General features: G+C 45.3%; 1 protein-coding gene across 2 annotated transcripts; it reads left to right on the forward strand.

Moving 5' to 3' along the window:
• The first annotated feature begins 2,677 nt into the window (after window positions 1-2,677).
• On the forward strand, window positions 2,678-23,507 carry tbc1d10b (TBC1 domain family, member 10b). Of its 2 annotated transcripts, none has more exons than XM_076265552.1 (10): window positions 2,678-3,169; window positions 8,383-9,518; window positions 12,985-13,084; window positions 13,484-13,591; window positions 15,767-15,873; window positions 16,154-16,268; window positions 16,399-16,464; window positions 16,621-16,810; window positions 17,040-17,194; window positions 19,119-23,507. In XM_076265552.1, the coding sequence occupies exons 2-10, from the start codon at window positions 8,404-8,406 to the stop codon at window positions 20,031-20,033; spliced, it is 2,871 nt and encodes a 956-aa protein (XP_076121667.1). In that variant the 5' UTR covers window positions 2,678-3,169; window positions 8,383-8,403; the 3' UTR covers window positions 20,034-23,507. The 2 variants fall into 2 exon arrangements, with proteins under 2 accessions (XP_076121667.1, XP_076121668.1); XM_076265553.1 differs by having other exon boundaries at window positions 3,169-3,258.
• Window positions 23,508-23,842: the final 335 nt, after the last annotated feature.

Consider the following 23,842-nt stretch of genomic DNA (forward strand, 5'->3'; position numbering starts at 1 on the left):
GACCCCTTGGGCCCCTGGGCCTGGTAGGCCCGTGCAGTAATCCATCCCTGGCCTATACTTCATTGTTATTTTTACCTTTAATGTTGTGCCTCTCTTTAGGGTTTTTCTACTAAATGCATAGTTCTATAGCCTATACTTCAAAATGACTGATTCTGCACACTTCTGGGTTTACATCTTGAATCTCTACTGCCCCTCAAAACATCTTCCAGGGTCATCATTCTAGAGCAGCACTGGCACAAGCCCCCCTAGGGGGGTCCGGGGCATGCTCCCCCGTAAGAAAATGTTGTATGTATACTCTTTTGAGACAGTGAGGGAAATTTGGTCTCTGCATTTATCCCAATCCGTCAATTAGTGAAACACACTCAGCACAGGTGAAGCACACACTAATCCCGGCGCAGTGAGCTGCCTGCTACAACGGAGGCGCTCGGGGAGCAGTGGGGGGTTGGGTGCCTTGCTCAAGGGCAGCCGTGGCTTACTGGTTAGCGCTTCGGACTTAACCGGGGTTCGAACCGGCAACCCTCCGGTTACAAGTCCGAAGCGCTAACCAGTAAGCCACGGCTGCCCCAACACAATATTATACGTATCACAATACAGAAATCAGTCAAACAGCTGTTAAAATTCCATATAACATTGAAGGCAAAGCCTTTAGAATCACACTAAAATCGCCAACTTAAAAGAGGCCTTAGCAGCATCTGCATCAATAAATATCAGCATGGAGTGCCTCACAATAATGGGGGGTGTAGGGGATTGAAAGTATTGAATGAAGGTGATTATTTATTCTGTTGTCAGACGTTGTTGCAACAACACTGACAACAAGCCAAAGAAGGTTTCTTTTACATTTGAAAACAATTAGTAGGCCTACTAGCATCCCTGATGAACATTCCATGGATTTATGGGAAAAGGATGGCTCATTTAGAACGACTGGTATTAAAGTTGGTTGGTGTTTAAAACGCTTTTGTATTATAGTCCACTGTTGTGTAGTAAACTTTGCCTATTAAAATGCCAAATAAATTTAATTTGTTTTGTAATTTACCAGTTATTCCTTTACCACACTTTATTACACTGTCTGTATCACGCCTAATGATCACTAACATTGATCACACACATTTGTGTCCGCAAATGAATTTTACTAATTAAATCATGCATTTTTTATTATACTTGTCAAATACAGTCTATCATTGTTGATTGTCTGAAATTTATCTTCACCTTGCAAGTGCATTGTGTCTCTTTCAATGTTCAAGAAGTGCGTTACCGCCATCCTCGGGACTGAGGTGTGATCTGGGATAAGTTTATACTACTGAAGTGACATCTACTGGCAAGTATCTCTACTGGTTTAACTATTTTGAAATAAACTATTCCTGCTTTTTGTCTGTAGAGGGCAGCAGATGACCGCTTTTTTACCCTCAGCTCACGCCGTTCTGTATTATAGCATAACTTAAAAATTAGGCTACAGGTCCGATTTATTTCTAATTGTTAGACCAGATTCAAGATTCAATACTTTATTGCCATACAACTCGGTGCAAGTTGCTAGGGATTTGCTTCAGTGTGCTCAGAACTTCAACAAAGACACAAACGACACAGAACATATAGATGCATATTATATACGACACAACACACATGACATAGCCTACATATACGGTATCCCACACAGGATCACATTTGACACAGGCAGATAAAAAAGCACACTGTTAACAACATACCTGGATGACAGTCCAGGAGGCTATGAGTGACAGGTGTCAGGTTAAAGTGACATGTTGCAGGGATGCAGAGCGCAAATCCAAAAACTTTACAATAAATAGATAGCACTAACAAACATTGACAGACAGAGCAGCACAATGCATAGGCACTATGTCGCCATTAGACGGAGCCATCTTTCTCCAACATCTTAGACCAGGTAAAGGGTCATAATCTATACCTACTATGCAATCTGGACTACGATCCATTTCTCACTCTCTTTACTCACCATTAGTTTTTAGGCACAGAACAGGAAGAGGCGTCTGCAGGCGCTTGATTGCTATTGTTTCGTTTTAGTAATCTGCTGGAAATTATTTCAAGACAAGACTACTTATGGCCTTGTAGCAAGACCAAAACAATGGTAATGAACGCGAATTTTATCCCTACAGAACTGCAGTTCGAAGGCTTTGGCTTTCTTCCAAATCCACGCAGACACCACCCTGTCCTGTCGCCTATTCACTACAGTAAAAGGAAAATAGATAGATACACAACGTTATCTAAATTTCCCTCGAGTAATTGATTGATCCTATGGGAATTTTAAGAAAAGTGTTTGGCTTTGGTTGATAGTGCTAGGTGCTAGATCATACAGAAGTTCAGCAGGTGCCGAATCATAGTAGGCTGGGCTAGGCTAGGCTACCCTGTCTGGCAGACATCAACAGCCTGCATTAGCCTTCGTCACAGTTGAAACCTTCCTTTAAAAACAGCAAATACTTGTTAATATTCCACATTAATTTAAACCTTGTATTGGGAGTAATATGAGGATTTTTTTCCAAGACTGTAACTTTTAACAAGCCAAATATATTTTCATTCAGTCTGGATATAACCACGGTAAAATAAAGGGTGTAACAAGTGACCTATGCGCGAGCCTGTTTGTCTGGGTGACATATGAAAGGACCCGGCTGCACGTGCGGGGGCGCGCACGTCGCTGTCAGAGTTCCTTCCAGCAGGAAATACAGACGGCCAGTGGATGTGTCAAATCGCTTCACCATCCTTATAAACTGAACAGTTTCATTTGAAAAAAAAAATGTCCAAGAAAATGCCGGTTGCACGATCAAGAACCTGAACATGGACTAAAGGATAAACCACCACTGTTTTGTTTTCACCTGCAACGATGCGGAACCCACAAGCAAGCTTGTTAGCTAAAGTAGCAAACCACCCTGTCTGTTAGCTAACACTGCTATATAGGTAGCTAGCCAGCAAACAAGCTAATCAAATTCGTGGTCGTGGACGTTTGTTTTGTTCAACTCATCTTTTCAACTCCGACAAGTCCAATAAGTAATTCTCACTGGATGTTATTTGTCCATTTTGATTACATTGGTTCGTTTCGATTCACATAACGGAAGAAGCAGGTCTTGAACCGGAGCTGTGGGGGGGCCGCGGACAAGACCCCCCTGGGCGTCCAGGCGGACTCCGCAAGCAGCCACGCGGGACGTGGGTGAGTTGATGGGAGGAGAGAGTCACACCAAGGTCGCTGATTGTTTTCGGGGCCTGTTATCGGAAGAGTGAGCTGGTCAAGCCCAATACGTAAGCTGACCAGCGAGTTTGTGGGTGATCTAATTTTTGCGTTTTGAATTGAGAAGTTGTGTGGGTACAGGTTAGGCCGCAAGGAAGGATATGAAACCAGTTAGCAAGTCCGATTACTAAGAATAACCAATGTTAATGAAAAGTTGCAAAACGCCCATCCAGCTAAATTGTTGCCAATGCTCACGTTGACTTTTTCATGCGTAAATGCTTTGAAGCGCCCCCATGTTTGCATTCCGCCGTGAAGGTCCTATTCGAATAACAAGCTAACCGGTTAGCTGTATAGTAGCTAGCTCCCACAAGCTAGTAAAGAACTTTGTAACCATTGGGAATGGGAAGCAATTAACTTCGCTTTATCTGACAAAATATTGACATATGGCCAGAATGGTAGGTATCGACATCCAATTTACAGAATTATTTTTTATATGTATTAATTTGGTTTGTTAATTGCTGTTGGTGTCTATTGAATGTATTGTTTCCCGGAGAAACTTAACGTTAGTTATGGTAGATGGAAGACCATGAGCTTATTACCGCTGTTCTCAGTTTTTCTAATTAACACATAGACAAGTCATAAACTCTCACCACTTTCACAAAAGCTTGTTTTGCATACATCAGCGTAGTGCTAACCGCATGTTTGGGTGGAGTCTGATTACAGTATATCGAGAGCCGGAGTTCCTTTTATTTGATCAAAATGTGCTTATTGGCATTGCTACTTAAGGAAATGTTGTTTGAGATTCTGTAGGTTAACGTAGAATATATTTCGAAATATCAGACCATGGGGTGTTGCATGGATATGTTTCACACAATTTGTCGTTATGCTGGACACACCCCTTGAAAGTAATTTGCTTTTGAAGTAACGTTAAACATCGTTTGTCATATCAGTTGGTGTTAGGTTTCCCAGCTGATGTGTGTTTCATTTGCTGCTGGTTGTAAAGTAGTATACAAGGACGCCTAAATGCTTGAGAAAGATGGCACGATCAGTGGTGCCAAGCATTTTCATTAATGCTCTGTTACCCATCCTGGTGATAGGTCAGGTTTGGCCCATGACATGGGAAATCATTTATTGTGGTTTCATGCCTTTTGCACTTTCCCCATGCACACCTTCCTAGGTACAATTGTATTTCTTCCTATGTTAGTGATGCATAACATCCACCTTGTTACGCCCTAGCATTTACCGTCTATGCCGTCTCTATTGCCGCGTTACCACTGCTACTGTAAGAGAACTACAAGCCTATTCAGAAGTTGCAGATGTCTTTGGTCTGTATGGCAAACCTTTCTGTAATATAACTTGTTTGTGTTCCATTATAGTCACACATCAGTAGCAGTAGCAGTAGCAGAAGAGGATAGCGCACATTCACTTCTGTGAGAAGTGCAGCTATGTCAATTCCCCTTCATGAGTTGTTCTGCTGCAACATAGTCTATGGTTGTACAGAGTACAGATTTAGATCAACCCTTGAATTAGGCTATTTGTTGATTCTGATGGCTCACATTTGCATGTTGACTGAGGACAGTCTTGAGGTGAGGTGCTTGCAAGTTTTCTGTCTTGCATGGACGCTCCCTCTTGAAACTATTGTTTTCAGTGGGGCCAACATACTCAAAGAATTCTTGCTTCCTCAGTAACATCTCATGTCTGCCCACGCGATATGTGATTGGCCAAGACTACATCATCCTGGTTCAGTTCACTTTTATTCTCAATCTGAAGTATTTAACAGTAGCCATAAAGAAGACCTGGACCCTTGTTTGAGTTTATGACCGTGTCTGAACTGTTGTTCTTTTGGAGTTTACAGATATACTCCTAGCACATACCACGCACACGGTGTGAACTTTAGTAATCTGGTCCAGGGACAGTACACGTGGGCCTGAGAAGGAACTGCACACGTCAAGTAACACAAATAAACACACTAGATGTGCTTTTTCCAGCCCACGATTTTCATCTATAACTGTACCCATGCTGTGGTTTGTGCTTGTGCTTGTTTGCGACCTTCCGCGACTCAAGACCTCCAAGAACTAAACCAAGCAAACACCTCTCACAGCTCTCTGCGCTGTGACCTCACGCGACTCGAGACAGAGAACTAAACCAAGCAAACAGCTCTCACATGTGCCGCTGTAGGCGTCCTCCTCATGGTTCGCCAGTCTTGTGACTCCACCTGATGGGGCGGCTGTCATCAGAGAGGCCAGACTGTAAATACATGTTCCTTGTGGGGCCCTTTTCACAAGCAGTCATTAAGGTGTAGGCCTAAAGTTTGTCTATAATGGACATGTGGTTGTGTGGACACGTGGATCTCTAATGTGTGCTGCACTCTTAACCCCAGCCCCATTCCACTGATGGTGGTGTATTCAGATCCCCAATCAAAAATTAGTCTGCATTATTGATAATGTTGCTGCTGTTTGTGGTTGACTGTTGGAACATCTGATGGTAAACAAGCCAAAGTTAAAAGTCACAGTGCACTGAGCCATAAGCTTGCCGTGTTCAGGGGCCTGTACTACGAAGGGAGCTTAACCTACCCAGATGTAACCCAGGGTTACTTTGTTAAACCAGGGTTGACAAAACCTGGTTATCTTAAGTGGTGTTAATCGGTACTACGACGCTGATTATGAAGTTGATTTGTTGAGCCGGGGTTAACCTGTGCGCGTTCACATAAAAGGGGCCGGTTGCTTTCAATGATGACGCGATCACCTTATTTTACAGATGAGGAATGCACAATTATTATGACAAGTTATGAGGAATTAAAACCCACTCTACGACAAAAATCAAATACGTCGGCAGTGAGCAAAGCAAGGCTGTTGGCAACAGATCGGGTAGCCTAAATGCCTAAAAGTAAAGTTTTATTCCCACATGTTCTTCAAATATGTGTTACGGAGGATTAGTAGCTTACGGAATGTCTGAAATGAGTTGAAATAATTAAATAGCCCAATTTGAGTTCATAGAAAGGCCTACAGATGCAACCCTATTCAGGAGTGGGCATATAGATTACAGTAATAAGGATAATTGAATGTTTAAGTAGCCCCCATTGACTGATTTAGTGTATGCCTAATCCTGTGAACATTTCAGATGCAACACCATTGCCAAACGCACATGGCAGCAGGTGAAAATGAAACACAAAAACATTATTCAGAATAGTAGGTTTATATAGTTATAGCTTGCATTAATATTTCTTAATTATGAAAACATGTAGGCCTAGCTTATAGCATTCACTTGGCCTCTGTTTTACAGCTAACAAGTAACAGGTGTCTTCGAACACTACTGTAGGAGGAAAGGCACCAGAGTGTTTTACAGTAGCAGAGGAGTTGGCCATCGCAAATAATAGTGGAAGGCCGATTATGTGTAGCCTTTATGTGCAGGGTACAGTAATATGACATTCAATTCAACAAGTTTGTTAAAATGGTGATTTATTTTAGGCTATTCTTGCTCAGATGTTCAGCATACTGTAGGCCTATGTCCGATTTATTTTAGGACATACAGTATTCTTGCATCACGATTGAATACATGAATGTCCACGTACGGGCATTGCTATGAGACGTCTTCCTAGATCATCTGACAAAGATAACGAATTCCCTCGGCTGACAATCTATATCTTCATAGAGAATATCGTCCGGGTAGGCTATATATATTTTCTGGCGGTCTCTAAAACCCCTCGCCCTGCGAAGAGAGTCCCTCACGATTTGCGCTCCAATGTCGTGGATCATCCAGGTACGCCGACATGTCTCGGAAGAAATTGTTAGTGGAGGGGTGGTACTTATAAAGGGTGTGGTTAACGGAAACCTCGGGTTAACCAAGAACATAACCTGGTCGGAACAGGTTTGAGATGCAGCGTAAATTGCCATGGCAGCATACCTCGGTTAAAACCTATCCACCTTTCGTAGTACGGGTTAATCGGGAAGTTACGCCACACGTGATCAAGTTACTCTCGAAGTTACCCAGATAAGCCAGAAACCCCGCTTCGTAGTACAGGCCCCAGCTCTCCCGAGTGTTGTTCCACTGCAGTTTTTGTTTTCATTCCTTGGTCAGTTCTGTTCCCTGTCCATGGCCGCACCGTGTTGGCTAGGTGGCAGGAGTGTTGGCATAGACATTTTGAATCCTCTAGTGGCCCCCCCCCCCCCACCCCCCGCCCTGTACCCTGGACAGCAGGTCTATTGCCGGAGAATGCTGTGTCAGACATGAATTAAACTCCACTGCTTTATCTGCTGATTTCAGACTACACTCCTTCCCCTTACCCCCAGCTAGATGTAGGGCCTTAATGTAGTAGGCCCTTGGAGCACTGTGGCGTGAACAATTTGCTGTATTTGTGTCTGAAGAATACCATCCTGAAGAACACCATCCTGAAGAATACCATCCTGAAGAATACCATCCTGAAGAACACCATCCTGTTGTCTGAAAGAGCAGTAAAAGGGGGGGGGGGCCCTGAAGCATGTTCCCACATCGTTTTTTTTTTCCATAACATAAAAATAGCAAGTTACTTCTTTATTTTTTAGCCAGCTGTATTGTGATAAAACAAGGAAGTGGCTGTGGTCACAGCTGTAAATTAGACACCGTAAAAAGTGCTGGTGTGTGTGCGTGGGAGACAGAGACGGGGGTAGAAGCTTTGTCTGTGTGGTTCAGCGCTGGTACTAACAGGGTCTTGCTTGGGTATACGGTCTGATCAGAGTGGTGTGAACTTTTGTGTCATCATGTGATGAATCTCCGTATCCAATATTGGTATGGACTAGAGGAACTGGGCTTAGGGGTAACCACACTAGAGAATGAGAGAGCATACTGGCCTTTTCTCACTGTAGTAGATCATCTGCGGTATATCCTCAAGCTGTTTGCTGAAGAGCACTGAAAGTAAATGGAATTTCATCAAGCTTTACACAGTTATATATACAGGCCACAGTCCATTTAGGATTTAAATTAACACTATGTAGAATGTAAATTATATAGTACATTCTGGTACAACGCATCAAATGGAATCATTTACGTTTTAAACTGTACATGGTCCTTAACAAATATAATGAATTAAAAAAAGGAAGTACAAGCATATTGAGAGAAGTGATTCTATGATGCATATGAAGTCCTCTTCCCTCACTCACTTCTTTCTTTCTCTCTCTCTCTCTCTCTCTCTCTCTCTCTCTCCCCTTCGGCCCTGACAGCGCCAGCAGTGAGGAGCAGCCATGGCTGAGATCTCCGCCCTCACCCCTTCTCCTCCAGGCATGGGCGACCCCTCCCTCCCTCCTGCCCCCTCCTCTCCCCACGCCCTGCCCAGCCTGCCCCCCTCAGAGTCCCCGAAACAGGACCTCATTCCCAAGTCCGCCTTGTACGGCGATCGTGCCACAATGGGAACCCCGTCTTCCCCGACAACGAGCACAGAGATCCCCACATGCTCGCCGCGAGCGTCCATGTTGGCGGGCGTAAGCATCCCTGAAGCACCTCCGCTCTCTGTCACCAACGAGACAGCTGTCCCCCAGCCTGCGGAAGGCGCCGGGCCCCCCAGTGAAGAGAGTCGTGGGCGGGGCAGCACTGAGCAGGCGGGCAGCTCCGAGATCCCGGGCGTGGCAGGAGGGGCGTCAGTGGACCCAGGGCTGAAGGAGACTGCTCCCTCCCCTGACGTTAATCCCAGCCCTAATCTCTACCCCAGTGTCCACATCAACCCCACGAGTGCTAATCCCGCTCCGGGGGAGAGCCAGCCCCCCTCCGAGCCCACTGCTCAGACCCCCCATGAGGTGGCAGCAGCAGCAGCAGCAGCCCCCTCCAGCACCTCTGCCCCTCCTCCTCCCTCCTCCTCCTCCTCCAGTGCCCTCAAAGACTCTGACTCCACCCAAAGTCAGACCAGCGCCTCTGCACCGACAGCAGGAGCACAAGCAGCAGCAGCACCAGCCGCTCCCTCACAAGCACTGCCTCCCCCGCCGCCTCCGCAACATGCCAAGCCACGGGACGCCACCACCCCCTCAAACCCTTACCCTGCCCCTGGACACAAACCGGCCTCTCCCGCCACACCAGGTGCCTCCAAACAGGCCCTGGAGCCCCCGGGAACCCCGCCCTGGTCGGAGCCCCCCGCCCTGGTGGTTCAGGAGTCGGGCCCCATGCTGCCCCTGCCGTCGTCGAGGCAGGCCCCTGACACGATGAGCTACCTGGAGTCGGCCAGCCTGATGTCGGGCACGCTGGAGTCGCTGTCGGGGCTGGGCGAGGACGGCAGCTCGGTGGGCTCCGACTCGGAGATCAACGGCCTGGTCATGCGCCGCACCGACAAGTACGGCTTCCTGGGCGGCGCGCAGCACTGCGAGGCCAGGTGGGTAGAGCGCCTACACGCAGGTACACACAAGCACGTACGCTTCACACAGGCAGATGTGCAGACACACACACACACACACACACTTTCATAAACATTCACAGAAATCCACACACAACACAATCCAGACACACTTACCAGCAGCAAAAGTATTTAGTGTTGACATTTTCTAATGTTGCTTATTAAAACTATTTAACGTCATCCAAGGTTAAATATCAGTGTCTGATATCAGAGTCTTTATTTGCGTTGTAGCAGGACACTTTTTTTAGCATGTAGGTGAATGCAGGCTTAGATGAAGAATTCTGTGGCAGCTATGTAATAATGAATATCTTCACACATTGGTAATTACTTCTCTGCCATCAGTAAATGTGCATGCTGAGCAAGCCTTGGCTCATGAGTGAGGACAGTCTCCTGCAATGGTGGTGTTCCGTTTCTGCCAGGATGGATAGTATTTTTGTGTTTCTGTCCGAACTGTAATGTTTGGGTGAAATTGAGCTCAGTGCATATGGTTTGTGTTAAATCAGTAGAGCCATACTCCAACCCACCTTGACTAGGCTGTTTGGAGATAAAGTCAGTGGGTACATCTCCCTGTGTTTTGATCAAAATCTCCGTGTGATACGGCCTGTGGAGGCTCTTTCTCAATCCCACTCCATCTCTCCCTCTTACCCACGTGCTTCCTGTGTCTATGACGTTTGTTATTAGTGCTATCAGCAAGATCACTGCTGTGCTGATCAACATGTCCTCCCTCCCTGTGGTCAATAATGCACCACTCAGCTGTGGGCACTTGACCAATTCCCTTGGATCATTCTCGCTCTCTTTCTCTCTCTCACTCTCTCTCTCTCTTGTTCTTTTTTAGGTTGATCTCTGTCTGTCTATCTCTATCTCTCTCGCCTCTACATGACATGCATATTATTCTTACTTTCTTTAACATTTGTGTGTGTATCTTTATTCTTTATACACATATACTCAGACACCTATATAAATACATGTACATGCATGGGTATTGTGTTTCCATCTCTCCCTCTGACCCCCGCCCTGCTGTATTTGCCTGTGTCTGTCTGTGTCCTTCATCTCTCCTTGTGACTCAGTTAGTGCTGACACTGCCTCTGACTCGCTATTTGAAGGCTGGTGCCTCAATCGTTCTGTTTCCCCCATTACACCCGCCTAACTCACTCCTTTCTTTCTCGCTCTCTCCTCCCTCTTTCTCTCTCTCCTCCCTCGCCATGCTATCTGTGATTAGCACCTCTATCTGGTTCTGCTGTCTGTTCTTGGTTTTGCTCATTTGTGGGAATGACTAAAATTACACTGAAATGAGTCATTTTGCTGACCCTTCAAGTGTTTTGTGTTTCTGCTCCATAAATGGGCATTTGAGTCTGTACGAGAATGTGTGTTGTGTTGTGTTGTGTTGTGTTGTGTTGTGTTGTGTTGTGTTGTGTTGTGTCCGCGCAGGGCCTACATTTCAGCGCAGGATTGCGGGTATAGTGCATAATTTATACAAGTCCCGCAACTCTAGCCATCATAATGCGAGAAATTTCCGCACACATTTTACAGTGCTATCTGATGACGTTAATCTAATAATGGAGTGGCGTGAATGCGGGACGGACGGACCAACTTCTGACTTGAATCGAACGTAACCTCATGCAGACACACACGCACATAACCACTTTGCAGGTGCGCGCTCTCTCTCTCTCTCTCTCTCTCTCTCTCTCTCTCTCTCTCTCTCTCAAGCAGGACTTGTCACCGCTGAAGTCAAATTATGCTAAGTGCTTCTACATCAACTTCTAACTGACGGGAAAACAACAGTTTAGCGATCAGAAACTGTGAGGAATTGAGGAGTGCATCGTTGCCCTAGGTTAGGCTTTTTTTAGGCGCATTCATTACTAGTTAGGGAAAGTTAGGCTTTTTTTTTTGCCAATCTGCAAAAACAATTCTTACCAAAAGCTTTTTTTACTACGTGTTTCTATAGGTGTCTAGTAACACCTCCCAATTTATCCACTGCCAAATCCTCGGGGAAATACCTGGAGAGCCAATCAAGTTTGGGGTGCCCAGAGGGACTGGGTGAAGATAATGAAAAACATTTTTTTTTTTTTTACAAATATTAGCTTTTGAGATGTCTACTAGGGTTTTTTAGGGGTGCTGAATCTATGCCAGAGCCATCAGTTTTGAGTAAAAAATGACTCCCCAAGTCCATAACAAATCCATAAAAAGTGGTTTTATTGAACAATTACAAAACAAAACTTCCTTAATCAGTTTAAAATGTACTCCCCTGCATCTCCCTCACTCCTGTTATCATCTGGCTGGTCGATGTTCTGGCAAGAGTTACCATGACTGTTCCCACCAGCAGAAATACACTTGACTCCAGTGATGGACTTTGTAGCAGTAGCCAATCTCTGGTCTGGCGATATCCCCGCAGAGAGTCCTGTGCTGCAGCTCCTGTAGTCGGAGGCAGTTTCTCAGGCTTGATACTAGTTATGAAGTTCTCATGAGTTTTACATTTTGTTGCTCACCGTCCACCCTGTGCGTTGGACACTCTTTTCTCACACACACACACACACATATGCCCACACAAATACAGATGCACACTCTTACACATAAAGTTCACACATTCACTGATTCTGTCTCTCTCTCTCACACTCACACACACACACATACACACACACACACACACACACACACACACAATGTCCTTTCTTGCACACACAATGTTGAGACAAAAGTATCTGTGATTATAGCAGCAGTGTGTTACATGCAAAACAAAACTTGACAAGCTGAGATCTGTTCTTTTCTGCCTTTCTTTGTGTGTGTGAAAGGGTGGACGGTGAGCAACAAAAAGTAAAACTCATGAGGACAACATACAGTATCTCAAAACTGAGTACACCCCTCACCTTTTTTGTAAATATTTTATTATAACTTTTCATGGGACAACACTGAAGAAATTACACTTTGCTACAATGTAAAGTAGTGAGTGTACAGCTTGTATAACAGTTTAAATTTGTTGTCCCCTCAAAATAACTCAACACACAGCCATTAATGTCTAACCCCCCCCCCCCCCCCAACTGTATTAATCACCCCTATGTGAAGATAGATAGATAGATAGATACTTTATTGATTTTTAAGCCCTGGTGTGTGTGTGTGTGTGTGTGTGTGTCTCTGTCTGTCTGTCTGTCTCTGTCTGTCTGTCTGTCTGTGTATGTGCTTTGGTATGATTGCACACACCGTATATTTGGCATTGTCAATACATCTTGTGTTTGTGATTGTCAGACACTAAGAGTGAGACATTGCTGTGGTCAACACTGGTCTGCACTGACTGTCAGATGAGTTTGTAGTCACTCAGGCTGTAACCATGGGCCTCTCCCCCTCCCTCTTTCTTTCTTTCTTTCTTTCTTTCTTTCTTTCTTTCTTTCTTTCTTTCTTTCTTTCTTTCTGTCTGCTTTTCCCTCCCTCACTCGCTCTTTCTCTCTGACAGTGAGAAGGAACTCCGAGTGGAGGTGGCGCGACAGAGAGAGATGAAATGGCTAGACATGTTCAACCACTGGGACAAATGGGTCATCCGGCGCTTCCAGAAGGTCTGTGCTGTGCACCTGATTTATGATGGTATTGGGGGATTGTGAATGCTTGCATTTATTGCATTTGTATATGGAATTTCAATTATTTTTGTAGGCTGGTCTGAATACCTTTATGCATGTGTGTGTGTGTGTGTGTGTGTTTGTAAGAGAGAGAGAGACTGCCAGCATATGTATTTATGCATGTGTGCACATTCATACTTTTGTGTGTGCATGCCTCTGTCTTTGCATGATTTATAAACCAATTGAATGTGCTGACATTTGTGCCTATCTGTGATTTACTGCCAGAGCTGGTTTGTGTTGCTTTCACACTAGAGCTTTTGATGTGGACTGGGGTCCACTTGAATCGTTTACTGTGTGTTTGTGTGTGTGTGTGTGTGTGACTTGTGTGTGTTGTTGCAGGTGAAGCTGCGCTGCAGGAAAGGAATCCCGTCCTCGCTCAGAGCCAAAGCCTGGCAGCTGCTCTCCAACAGCAAAGAGCTCCTGGACTCCAACCCTGGGAAATTTGATGTACTGAAAAGCGCACACACACGCACACACACACACACACACACACAAGAAAAGCACATGAGAAGTACACCAAAGATGCACCTTCACTTGCTCACATCCATCTTGACACTGTTGCAAACTAATTCACCATTTTGTCCATACCTTATATTGACTAGAATCCTGAAGTGCAAATCTCAAATCTTTTACTACTTGCACTGCATTAATAAAAACTACAACAATTCTGATCTGAATCTGATGTAGAGTAATAACCATGTCCAGGCCCACAGTGCAGTGTTGCTGTAATCACTTCCTACTCCGGCACCAGCTAATTAAATCCTCCTCAGTTATGTATCCAGCCCTCCCCACCATTCGCCCCTTAAATCTCCTCTAAGCCCAGGCTGGTTGATTGTCCAAAACATCCACACCTACTGTCACCTAAAGCAGCATACAACCTGCTGCAGCCTCCTTCCAACTCCCACACAGGACACACGGGGCCAAGACGTGGCCACACTGTCCTCTCACACCTCACAGAAAGGGCTGCTCTGGATTCCTAATGGAGACCCAGACCGTCTCCCCTAAAAGGTCCCCGGTGGCCTCCTTCCCAAGACAGCGAGGCAAAGACCTCCCCAGCTCTAATCCTCTTAGCCTTGGCCAGCTAATCCTGCCAGTCTGGGCCCTCTTCCACGGCTTGGCAAGCGACCTGGCCTGAGTGTGGGCCTTTTAGCGGAGCGGCGAGATCCACAGTGGCCTTCTGGCCCAGTGTCCAGTGTCCAGTCTCGCTGCAGTGCGTTTGTAGGGCAGAGGTAGAGGGTGACTGTCACATATTAGAGGATCAATGTGACCCACATATTCTCCCTCACAGACAGACATGCACATCTGTTTCTCCCTCGTCTCACTTGCACAACAAACAGCATGCACTCTTATAGAAGTACACTATCAGCCTGTTTCAATGGAACACTATCAAGCTTTTTTTTTCAGTGGAGAAGTTCTCTTTTAATCTAGAACTATGTTTAGTCTATGCATTGGACACTAAGGGCCCCATTATCGTGGTCTAAAACGCATGGTCACTAGTCAAAAGCTTATTTAAATTTAGTAGGATGTCCAGTCCACATTGGGAGTGTTTTTGTTATCAAACGTCGGGCGGATGGCAACAAGGCGTTCCCAGGTTTCTTAATCAGTCATGGGTGTGTTTTGGGTGTAACATCATTTAAACCAATGAGAATGACATCTGTCATTCCCTTTAGGCGAGCGACGCAGTGAGCAGCACAACTTCAAACAGCGCATCGGTATTTTGATAGTCAGCGGCGCATTTGAAGGAATCTTCTTGCACGTGAGACTATATGGAACAGTTATTCCACTAAACCATGCTTTACTAAAACCTAGCAGAGTATAGCCAGCATGTATTTGCACTCGTCTATTATTGGAACTCATTGGCAAAGTGAAACTTAACTTCACCGTGGTGTCAGTCAACGACAAAAAAGTTAATTACTTTAACTATTGACTGACATTGACAATGGGTTACCACCGAAAACATAGCCTGGAAAAAGCAACATTTACCCCAATAATGATCGAATGACTGAATAAAAAACATTTATCCTGCAGAGGAGTTGCTGCTTACATCTCGTAACAGTGCGTCTTCAGCTGTGCTTCATATTTGCCTCTCGCCCCCGCCTAATCACTTTTATCCGTCATTACCAATCTGCAAATGATGGTGAACAACTATTTGTCATCTCATTGTGATATCTCATTGTGAGATGTATTTCGGAATATCTTTATTCTAATTATGTTTCCCATTGTAATCGTGGTAATTTGTAATGTTTGACATGGATGTACGCTGGTGTGTGAGTGTGTCAACTTGCCATGGATTTCTGACCAGGTTTTTCTTGGTCAGTGGCGTAATGCGTTTTAGGTAGTGTATGATGGCGATTTTTAGACAACGCGCCAGACCCCTCCTTTGGATGTTAATTGCCACACCCCTTGGAGCGTTGCTCAAAAAGAGAGATGTGCAAGATAAGAATACATTTTGCACTGGGATAATAATCCGCTTTTCGCCAGGCACCAGGTTACAAAAATATGGCCCTATAAGAACAACATTCTATAAACACACTTAGGCACCCTCTCAGAAGCACAAATAATTATTTATTGATTATTATTTAAAGTTTATTTATTGTTTGCATCTTCTCACCTGCTGTGCAGGAGCTGGAGAGAGAGCCGGGAGACCCCAAGTGGCTGGACATCATTGAGAAAGACCTGCATCGCCAGTTCCCCTTCCATGAGATGTTTGCTGCGCGTGGAGGACATGGGTAAATATGTGTTTCCCAGCTAAAGGACTTGTTCCTACATTTAGTGTCTAATGTGTTCATTTATTTAAGCCTGAAGAGTCTGTCTATAAAATAATTGCTAGAAGGTTGCTAACCATGGTTGGTGCTTGTGTTCAATCATGTTTTCTAGTAGTTGATTAGTTACTGGAAAACCTATAAACATGCTGTGAACTCAGTAAAGCCTGAACTTAAAAGCAATCATATCATTGCATCTTGTTCAGCCTTTTGGTTCCTTATGCTTTGTTCTCTGGCTCCTCTGCAGTCAGCAGGACCTGTACCGGATCCTGAAGGCGTACACTGTGTACCGGCCAGACGAGGGCTACTGCCAGGCCCAGGCCCCAGTGGCGGCCGTGCTGCTCATGCACATGCCTGCTGAGGTGAGCAGAGAGTAGGGGAGACCTGTGTGTGTGTGTGTGTGTGTGTGTGTGTGTGTGTGAACTTTGATGACAAACATGCTTTAATGCTTTCTTTGGTGTTTAACCTGTATATAACTTTGTATTTTGGCAGCAAGCCTTCTGGTGTCTGGTGCAGATTTGTGAGCGATACCTGCCAGGGTACTACAGCGCAGGACTGGTGAGTGTCTGCAATGACCACCCTTCAACAGTCTGTCTCCCTTTCCCTACATTATATATGCTATGTGTTCAAACTGACATCTCTTCGTTTGATCTGTCTCTCTCTCTCTCTCTCTGTCTCTCTCTCCCTCCCTCCCTCCCTCCATCTGTCCATCAGGAAGCGATTCAGCTGGACGGAGAGATCTTCTTCTCTTTGCTGCGGCGCGTGTGTCCCATGGCTTACCGGCACCTGAAGAAGTTCAAGATCGACCCCATCCTCTACATGACCGAGTGGTTCATGTGCGTCTTCTCCCGCACGCTGCCGTGGTCCTGTGTGCTGCGCGTCTGGGACATGTTCTTCTGCGAGGGTTAGGAGCTTATGCGCACGCACACACACACACACACACACACACACACACACACACACACACACACACACACACACACACACTCACACACACTCATGACTTGCAAATAAAATACATTTTTGGGAGCATATATTTTAGTTGTGTTAATTGAGTAGATATGGATCTGACTGGAAATGTAGTAGGTAAAGTGAGTGTGTCTATGATCTATGTGTGTGTGTGTGTGTTTCAGGTGTGAAGGTGGTGTTCCGCGTAGGCTTAGTACTGCTGAAGCAGATGCTGGGCTCGGTGGATAAGCTGCGGGAGCTGCAGGGCATGTACGAGACCATGGAGCGCCTGCGCAACATCCCCCCCGAATCCATCAAGGAGGACCTGCTCATACAGGAGGTGGGTGAACCTGCTCATACAGGAGGTGGGCGGGCCTCTGGCAGGCTACGCATTCACACTCACTCACTCACTCACTCACGCACACACACACACACTGTCTCTCACTCACACACACACACACTGATCATCACTCAAGGCCAGTGCCCACTGGCTACGATGTTCGGTGAAGCACTGAAACACTTTGTGATCCGTGAAAACGGTGAAAACATGCTTATTAAGTGATAGTTTAAATCATACCAAGGCAAAAACACTTTGTTTGAGTGAACTTTACATTTACAATGGCTAGTTAGATATTACTGGTACTATTCCATTAAGTGTTCATATGTATTAGCTAAATAGGCCTACGTGCTATAAGCTGGTTAACAGTAGTTTCCTAGCAGTTGTTGTGACCCTTAAAGTCATACAAGTTGGCTCAAATTGTTGAAGACAGTAAAAACACATGGATTTAAAACCGATCCAACCAAAAACAAGCCAATTCTATGGACCTGAGATTCAAAAAATGGAACCATCTGGTTGTAAACACTGGTGCCAACACACATCAACACAGCTGGTCGTTGCCCATTAAAAAGGAAGAACTAAGTTCTAAATTGGGTGTTGCCCTGTGAAAAGGAACTGAGTTTTAAACGGCAACGTCTCTTTATATGTGTGTGTAAGGCGCAGTCAGTGGACATTGACCGCCAGCCTTCCTCTTGTGTTCTGTATGAGGAATGCTCATGAGGGGGGCACCTCCCTTAGCGCTGTTAGGGTTGGTCTGGTCAGTCTGCTCATGTGTTGCTCTAGCTCCCATTGAGAAAGCCCTCCACTCTCCCCCACCCAGCCCTACACAGACAGCAAACGATAGACACACCAGATCACACCAGGCTCATGGAGTCATGACTCATGTCTAGACCAACATACTTCCCATATGCACTTTCCATTGTACTGTTAGAACTAGGGCTGGGCGATATGGCTGAAAACTGTATCACGATATAAGTATTTCATATCAGTCGATAACAATAATTATTGATTTTTTAAAAAAATCTGTTTCAGATAAGGACCAGAAGGGGAAAAAAAGTTCAATTAAACACTTTTATTTTAAACTTAACCTTCCTCTAATTTTAATCACCTCAGTTATCAATCAAAGAAACAGGGAAAAGAAATAGCAACACAATCATGAAAAACACTCAAATAAATAAATGTGCACATAAGTCTGAATGAAAAGCAGCACTGGTTGAAGCCTGGAAATATTGTAAACAAAGTAGCTTAATTTGCTAGTTTATCATAGTCTACTGGTTAGACTGTTCAGTTTCCCCACGTGTGTTTAAGTTTCAAATGAATACTTTTTCTCCTTGGGACAGGCCCGTTTGAGTCTTGGAAAATCCTTTTCCATTTGCATCGGGATTGAGATGATTAGAACTTAGCAGTCAATTTCAATGCAACAGTTTTGAACAAATTCGTCCAGCGTGCTAATGATGCTAACCAGATTTAATAGCAATTTAGCCAGTCGTCTTGCACGATTGTGAATGTTTGGATTACATGTGCATGAGGAGGGATGCGCCTTTTGAGAGGGAGAGAGAGAGAGAGAGAGAGTGCGCGGGGCAAGCCAAGGACTCATTGAGAGTCTGTGTTGAGTTAGGCCTACTTCTATCACCTACTCTGGAAGAGCTGCACATACTAGCTACAATGCAAGATATATTTAGCCTATTTATTTATGGACAACGTAAGGCGGGAGGTGTGTGTTGCTTTTAATTATCGAATGCACAGGGAAGATCCAGTCTTTCATATATTTTCTTGAAGAACAGTTATTTTCAGGTTTATTCATGTCTCGAATGTGTGGATTTCGGTGTGTCCCTACCTGTGTGTATTGTTAATTGTGTGTGTGTGTGTGTGTGTGTGTGTGTGTGTGTGTGTGTGTGTGTGTGTGTGTGTGTGTGTGTGTATACAGGTGATCACCCTGCCGGTGACGGAGGCTCTGATCGAGCGCGAGTGCAGCATCCAGGTGCGTAAGTGGCGCGAGTCCCGTGGCGAGCTCACGCACCAACCTGCCCGCCGTCTCCACGGCACCCGCGCCATCTACGACCAGAAGCGCCGCGCCGCCTCCATCAGCTCCGGCGGCAGCCTGTCCTTCCTGGGCGTTGGCGTGCCACCACCGGGCCCCCTGCGCGCCTCCTCCAGCCTGTTGTCCCTCCCAGGCTTCCGTAGGTCCAAGAATCCCTTCCACTCGCAGCAGAAGAAGGGCTCGCTGTCCGGGCCCTCGGGCATGGACACCGTGTCCCTCCACGACTTCTCCACGGGCGGCTCCACGGGCGGCTCCCCGGCCCACACCGGAGGGCGGCTGCAGGGGAAGCACGGTCCGAGCCCTCTGCTGGTGGGCGCCTCCGCCCAGCCGGCGTCCCAGGTCCCCTCGGAGAAGCAGAACCTGGCCACCCTGCCGCCGTCGGGTCAGAACCAGCAGGGGACGCCCTCGCGCGCGCTCGCCCCCTCGCCCAAAGTGGTGGCGGAGCAGGTGACCCCCACCCTCCCCTCGCCCACCGCCAACAACGCTCCTCTGCCCCCCTGCCCCGACCCAGCAACTAAACCAGCAAGTGGGGCTGGAGGTGGAGCAGCCTCTGGAGGAGAGGAGGACGGCAAGAAGAAGAAAAGGAGCAAGGAGGAGAAGAAGCGAGAGAAGGAGGAGGAGAAACAGAAGGCCCGCGAGAGGAAGGAGAAGGAGAAGGCCGAGAAGGAGCGGCAGAGGAAGGAGCGAGAGCGAGCGGAGAAGGAGAGGAAGAAAGGCGGCAAAAAGAAGGACAAGGCGGGTGGTGCAGGGGCCGAGGCGGAGGAGAAGAATGGTGCAGCGGCAGCGCGGGATTTGGCCTAGTTACCCACCCCCCCCCCCCACACACACACACACACACACACACACACTCAGATGTCCGGCCTGGCCACAGGGCTGAAGCCCGGGAGAAGAGGAATGGGGGGAGGAAAAAAAGAGGACAAAGGAACAAAAGAACCATGGAAGGGTGAAGGCAAGAATGAAAGGAACACGGCTCTCCTGTTGAAACGCTTTTCATCTCGTCAAAGGCATCACCATCATCAACTGGACCACATTGCCCAGTCACCCCTGGCTATGGTCCACCTATTCACCCCTCCTCTCGCTCCCCCTGCCTTTTCCCTTCCCCATCTCCCTCACCCCCCCCCTCTGTTTCCCCCTGGTCCACTGTGTATCTATTTCCCAAACCTATGTTCAGACCTCTTGGAAGGAACCGAGTGTTTGTTCGCCCTCATAGTCCTAATCTCATTTCATTGGACTGGTTTCATTTCTGTGGACGTGTGTTTAATTATAATTTGCCATGTGGTGGTGTTCATGAAGGACTATATGCAAAAGGAATCAAATTGGACAGTGACATGTGCTGAAGCTGAGGAGTTTTACAGTGGTGTATGCCATAGGCATGTATATAGGTTGAACTCTACATGGATGAAGGACCCCCAATGCCAGCTCAGTGGGTGGTGTCCAGCCAGAACGCCTGATTAAAAAAAAAAAAAAAGAACATACTGTATAACAAAAACTTGGTGAATCTATCAGCGGTTGACGTAGCCCTCAAGCCCTCAAGATATAATTCTGGGTGGTCTGTTGAGTTGTCGGATGTATTTATTCTAGAACTGTAGCTCATGTATGTGTGTGTGTATGTATGTATGTATGTATGTATGTATGTATGTATGTATGTATGTGTGTGTGCCTTCGTAGATTAGTATAGTGTAGTCGGGTCTTGTCTAACTAGTCAAACTGCTCCTGTGTGTCTTTATCTGTCTCCCATGTCCCCCCATCACTTACGTTGCCCCCCCCCCCCCACCTTCTTATTGAAGGTATTAAAGGGGTGGATTGGTGGAGCAGAGGAGGTTAAGAGAATTTCAACAAGGGACATTTTGAAGTCGACCCAGTGCATGGTGTTGTCCTGGACTTATGAAATTGTGTATGTGCTCAGTGTTGTCCCGGCAAAAAAAAAAAAAACAACAAAAAAAAAAAAACATAGGGAAATAGTCTTTTAACATTATTTTATTTTTGAAGGAGTATCATTTTAATTATTTTTCTTATAGTCCGTTTTGACTCGACCCATGCTTAGCTTATGTCTCTGTTTACAGATTTTTTTTTTTTTTTAACTCAATTGCTTAATTAAGGGGGGCAAAAAAGATGTTCCTCCTTATCACCTCAGGCTACAGAAGAGAGAAGCTTTTTTTTGCCCCCCCCCCTCTCGCCTCACCAGTCCCTCTCACTTTTATGACGAGTGAAGATGAGGAACTGCCATTGATGGGCTCATTGTTTCTCATTGGTCATCATTGTGTGTACGGTCACTTAGCTACCCCCCCATCCTGTACTGTAATGCCATCATGGTCGAATTCATCTTCATCTTCATCTTTTTGGTTTTGAACTGGAAATTATGGTCAGGTCTCATGAGAATGCAACTGGCTGTTGTTGTTTTTCAAGGAATGTATTGTTGAAACAGTGTCCCTGTTTGGAGTTGAACTCTCTCTGGATACTGGCTTATCAGGTGATACAGAGGTTGATAAAAGGTTGATATTATTTTCTCATTGTGACGTAAGCAGGAGAGAAAGCATTGTGGTATATTTCAAGCTTGTTTTCCTGGTGAGGCGTGTCTGAGAAAGATTCAACAGTGTATCTACAGTTTTTATTTTGTAAATACAAAATGCTATTTATATGGGGGAAGGTTCATAGTACTCTGTGAGAGGCAAGAGGCTGGTCAGAAATGCTTGTCAGTGTTCCAGATAGTGAAGGATTAGTTTTGATTTTTGCACTGAACCCTTAATCGATATTGTTATTATTATTATTACATTTTGAATCAGCTGAAGGCCCCCCTCACTAACTAACCACTTCTGTATCTAATGCACAGTATGTTTATTCAGCTGAACTGTTTGAGTCCTTAACCCAGTGTGCGTTAGGACCCTGTTGTGGTCAGGCTTGGTGCAGCATTTGTAGCATTAACTGCCTTCTAACCTTTTGGGTTTGTAATGTATCAGTGTATAAAATGTGTTAATTTAAAACAGATCTGCTATATATTGTATACTATTCCTACCCTGAAGCTTACCTAGGAGTTTTTTTGTATTATTTTATTTTTTTTATGGCAGCAGAAAGGATGCCTGCTGGACTGGAATATGAGTTGGAATCTTATGCTTTTTTGTTTTTGTTGTATTTTCTTATTTATGTTTTTTTTTTTTTTTTTTTAATCTCACATTTGTTTGCACATTCATATCCCCATAATCTGATAGAACAAATCCCCTTGTGTAGATCATTAATTATGTCCATGAATTATCATTTTTACACCTGACAGTATTACAGAACCAATGCTTTGGCTGAGGGTGTAACTGGAGAAAGTGTTCATCATATTTCTTTAACTTGATGTGGTGGAGCATCCTCATCCCTGATTGATATGAGGAGACTGCCTTGTGACAGCAGGCAAAACCAATATGAAATTGCACTGGCATTCCAAACAACATTTCCATGTTTTAACTGGAAGCTCCTTTTGTCAGAGGTGTCTTACACAGCATTGTGGTTAAGAAATCACTATTAAATTCACTTTTCCCCTATCAACTCACATGACCTTCATTTCAATGTCGAGTAGCAAGCAAAGTCGATTAAACAAAGTGTCTAGTGCATGAACTTAAGCTATTGCGTGATGTGTGGGTGCATTGCTCAGAGCCCACCCATGTTTGTGCAATGTGCATAGGATCTTAATGGTATTAAATTGGCAAAATGATGATTTTTTTGAATGGTGTTATTTAATGAGCTTTAGTTCATTTGCACTTGTTGGCCTGACTTTGCTCTTAACCCGTCACTGAATTTAGGACCAACAATGTTATTTGTCACACACGCACACATGTGCACTTGTGCTTACACGATACCCCCGATAGGTGTGTGTCAGTGGGAGGCGCTAGTGGGTTACTGTAACGTAGATTACTGACACTCCTCTAACGTTGATCTTGACTTCATGACATCTGTTTGTGTCGTGCCAGTGAAAAGAAAACGTAGACTGTACTGTGCTCCTCTTTCTCTGTCTGTCTCTGCGTCTGTCTAACTAATGTTTGGGGACTGGTGTTGGGGTGCGATGTCTAACTAATGTTTGGGGACTGGTGTTGGGGTGCGATGCCATTTTTGTCCCGGTACACTCTTTTTTTCTTTTTTTTAAATATATTTAGTTTTTCTAAATTGTCACAACTGCTTTTACTCTAAAAGTGTTTTAACAGTGCTGAGGAATTACACATTGTGGATGATGGCACACCTGAAAAAAAGCCACTGCTGTTTGCTGATTGATCAAATTGTTACTATGCAACCCTAACCACCTCGAGCTCATGGGTGTCACCTGGGATACTTGAGCTGATGTTGTGGCTTAAGCAGAGAGCGGTTTCAGTCATCATGAAATGCCAACCAAACATTTAGCTTAGTCCCCTCTTGGCGGAAAGGGGCTGTAGCCTGCGGCACAAAGAGCAATGCATACCATTTAAATGCCAAGAGGAAAAGATTTGGTGTACAGGACAGAAAGACTGTGAACTGCTCCTTTAGCTTGTTGAAGTTGGAATGCCATGCCAGTTGGAATGCCATGCCACGGAATGCCATTGTCATGGACACAAAAGCACACACACACGAAAAGCACTGTCATGTGCAAGACAGGAAAT

Source organism: Alosa pseudoharengus, unplaced genomic scaffold (genome assembly GCF_046254945.1).
Source record: "Alosa pseudoharengus isolate Yale_2024_CS ecotype anadromous, Long Island Sound unplaced genomic scaffold, YU_APseudo_1.1 YU_APseudo_1.1_scf_4, whole genome shotgun sequence".
Classification (NCBI taxonomy): domain Eukaryota; kingdom Metazoa; phylum Chordata; class Actinopteri; order Clupeiformes; family Clupeidae; genus Alosa; species Alosa pseudoharengus.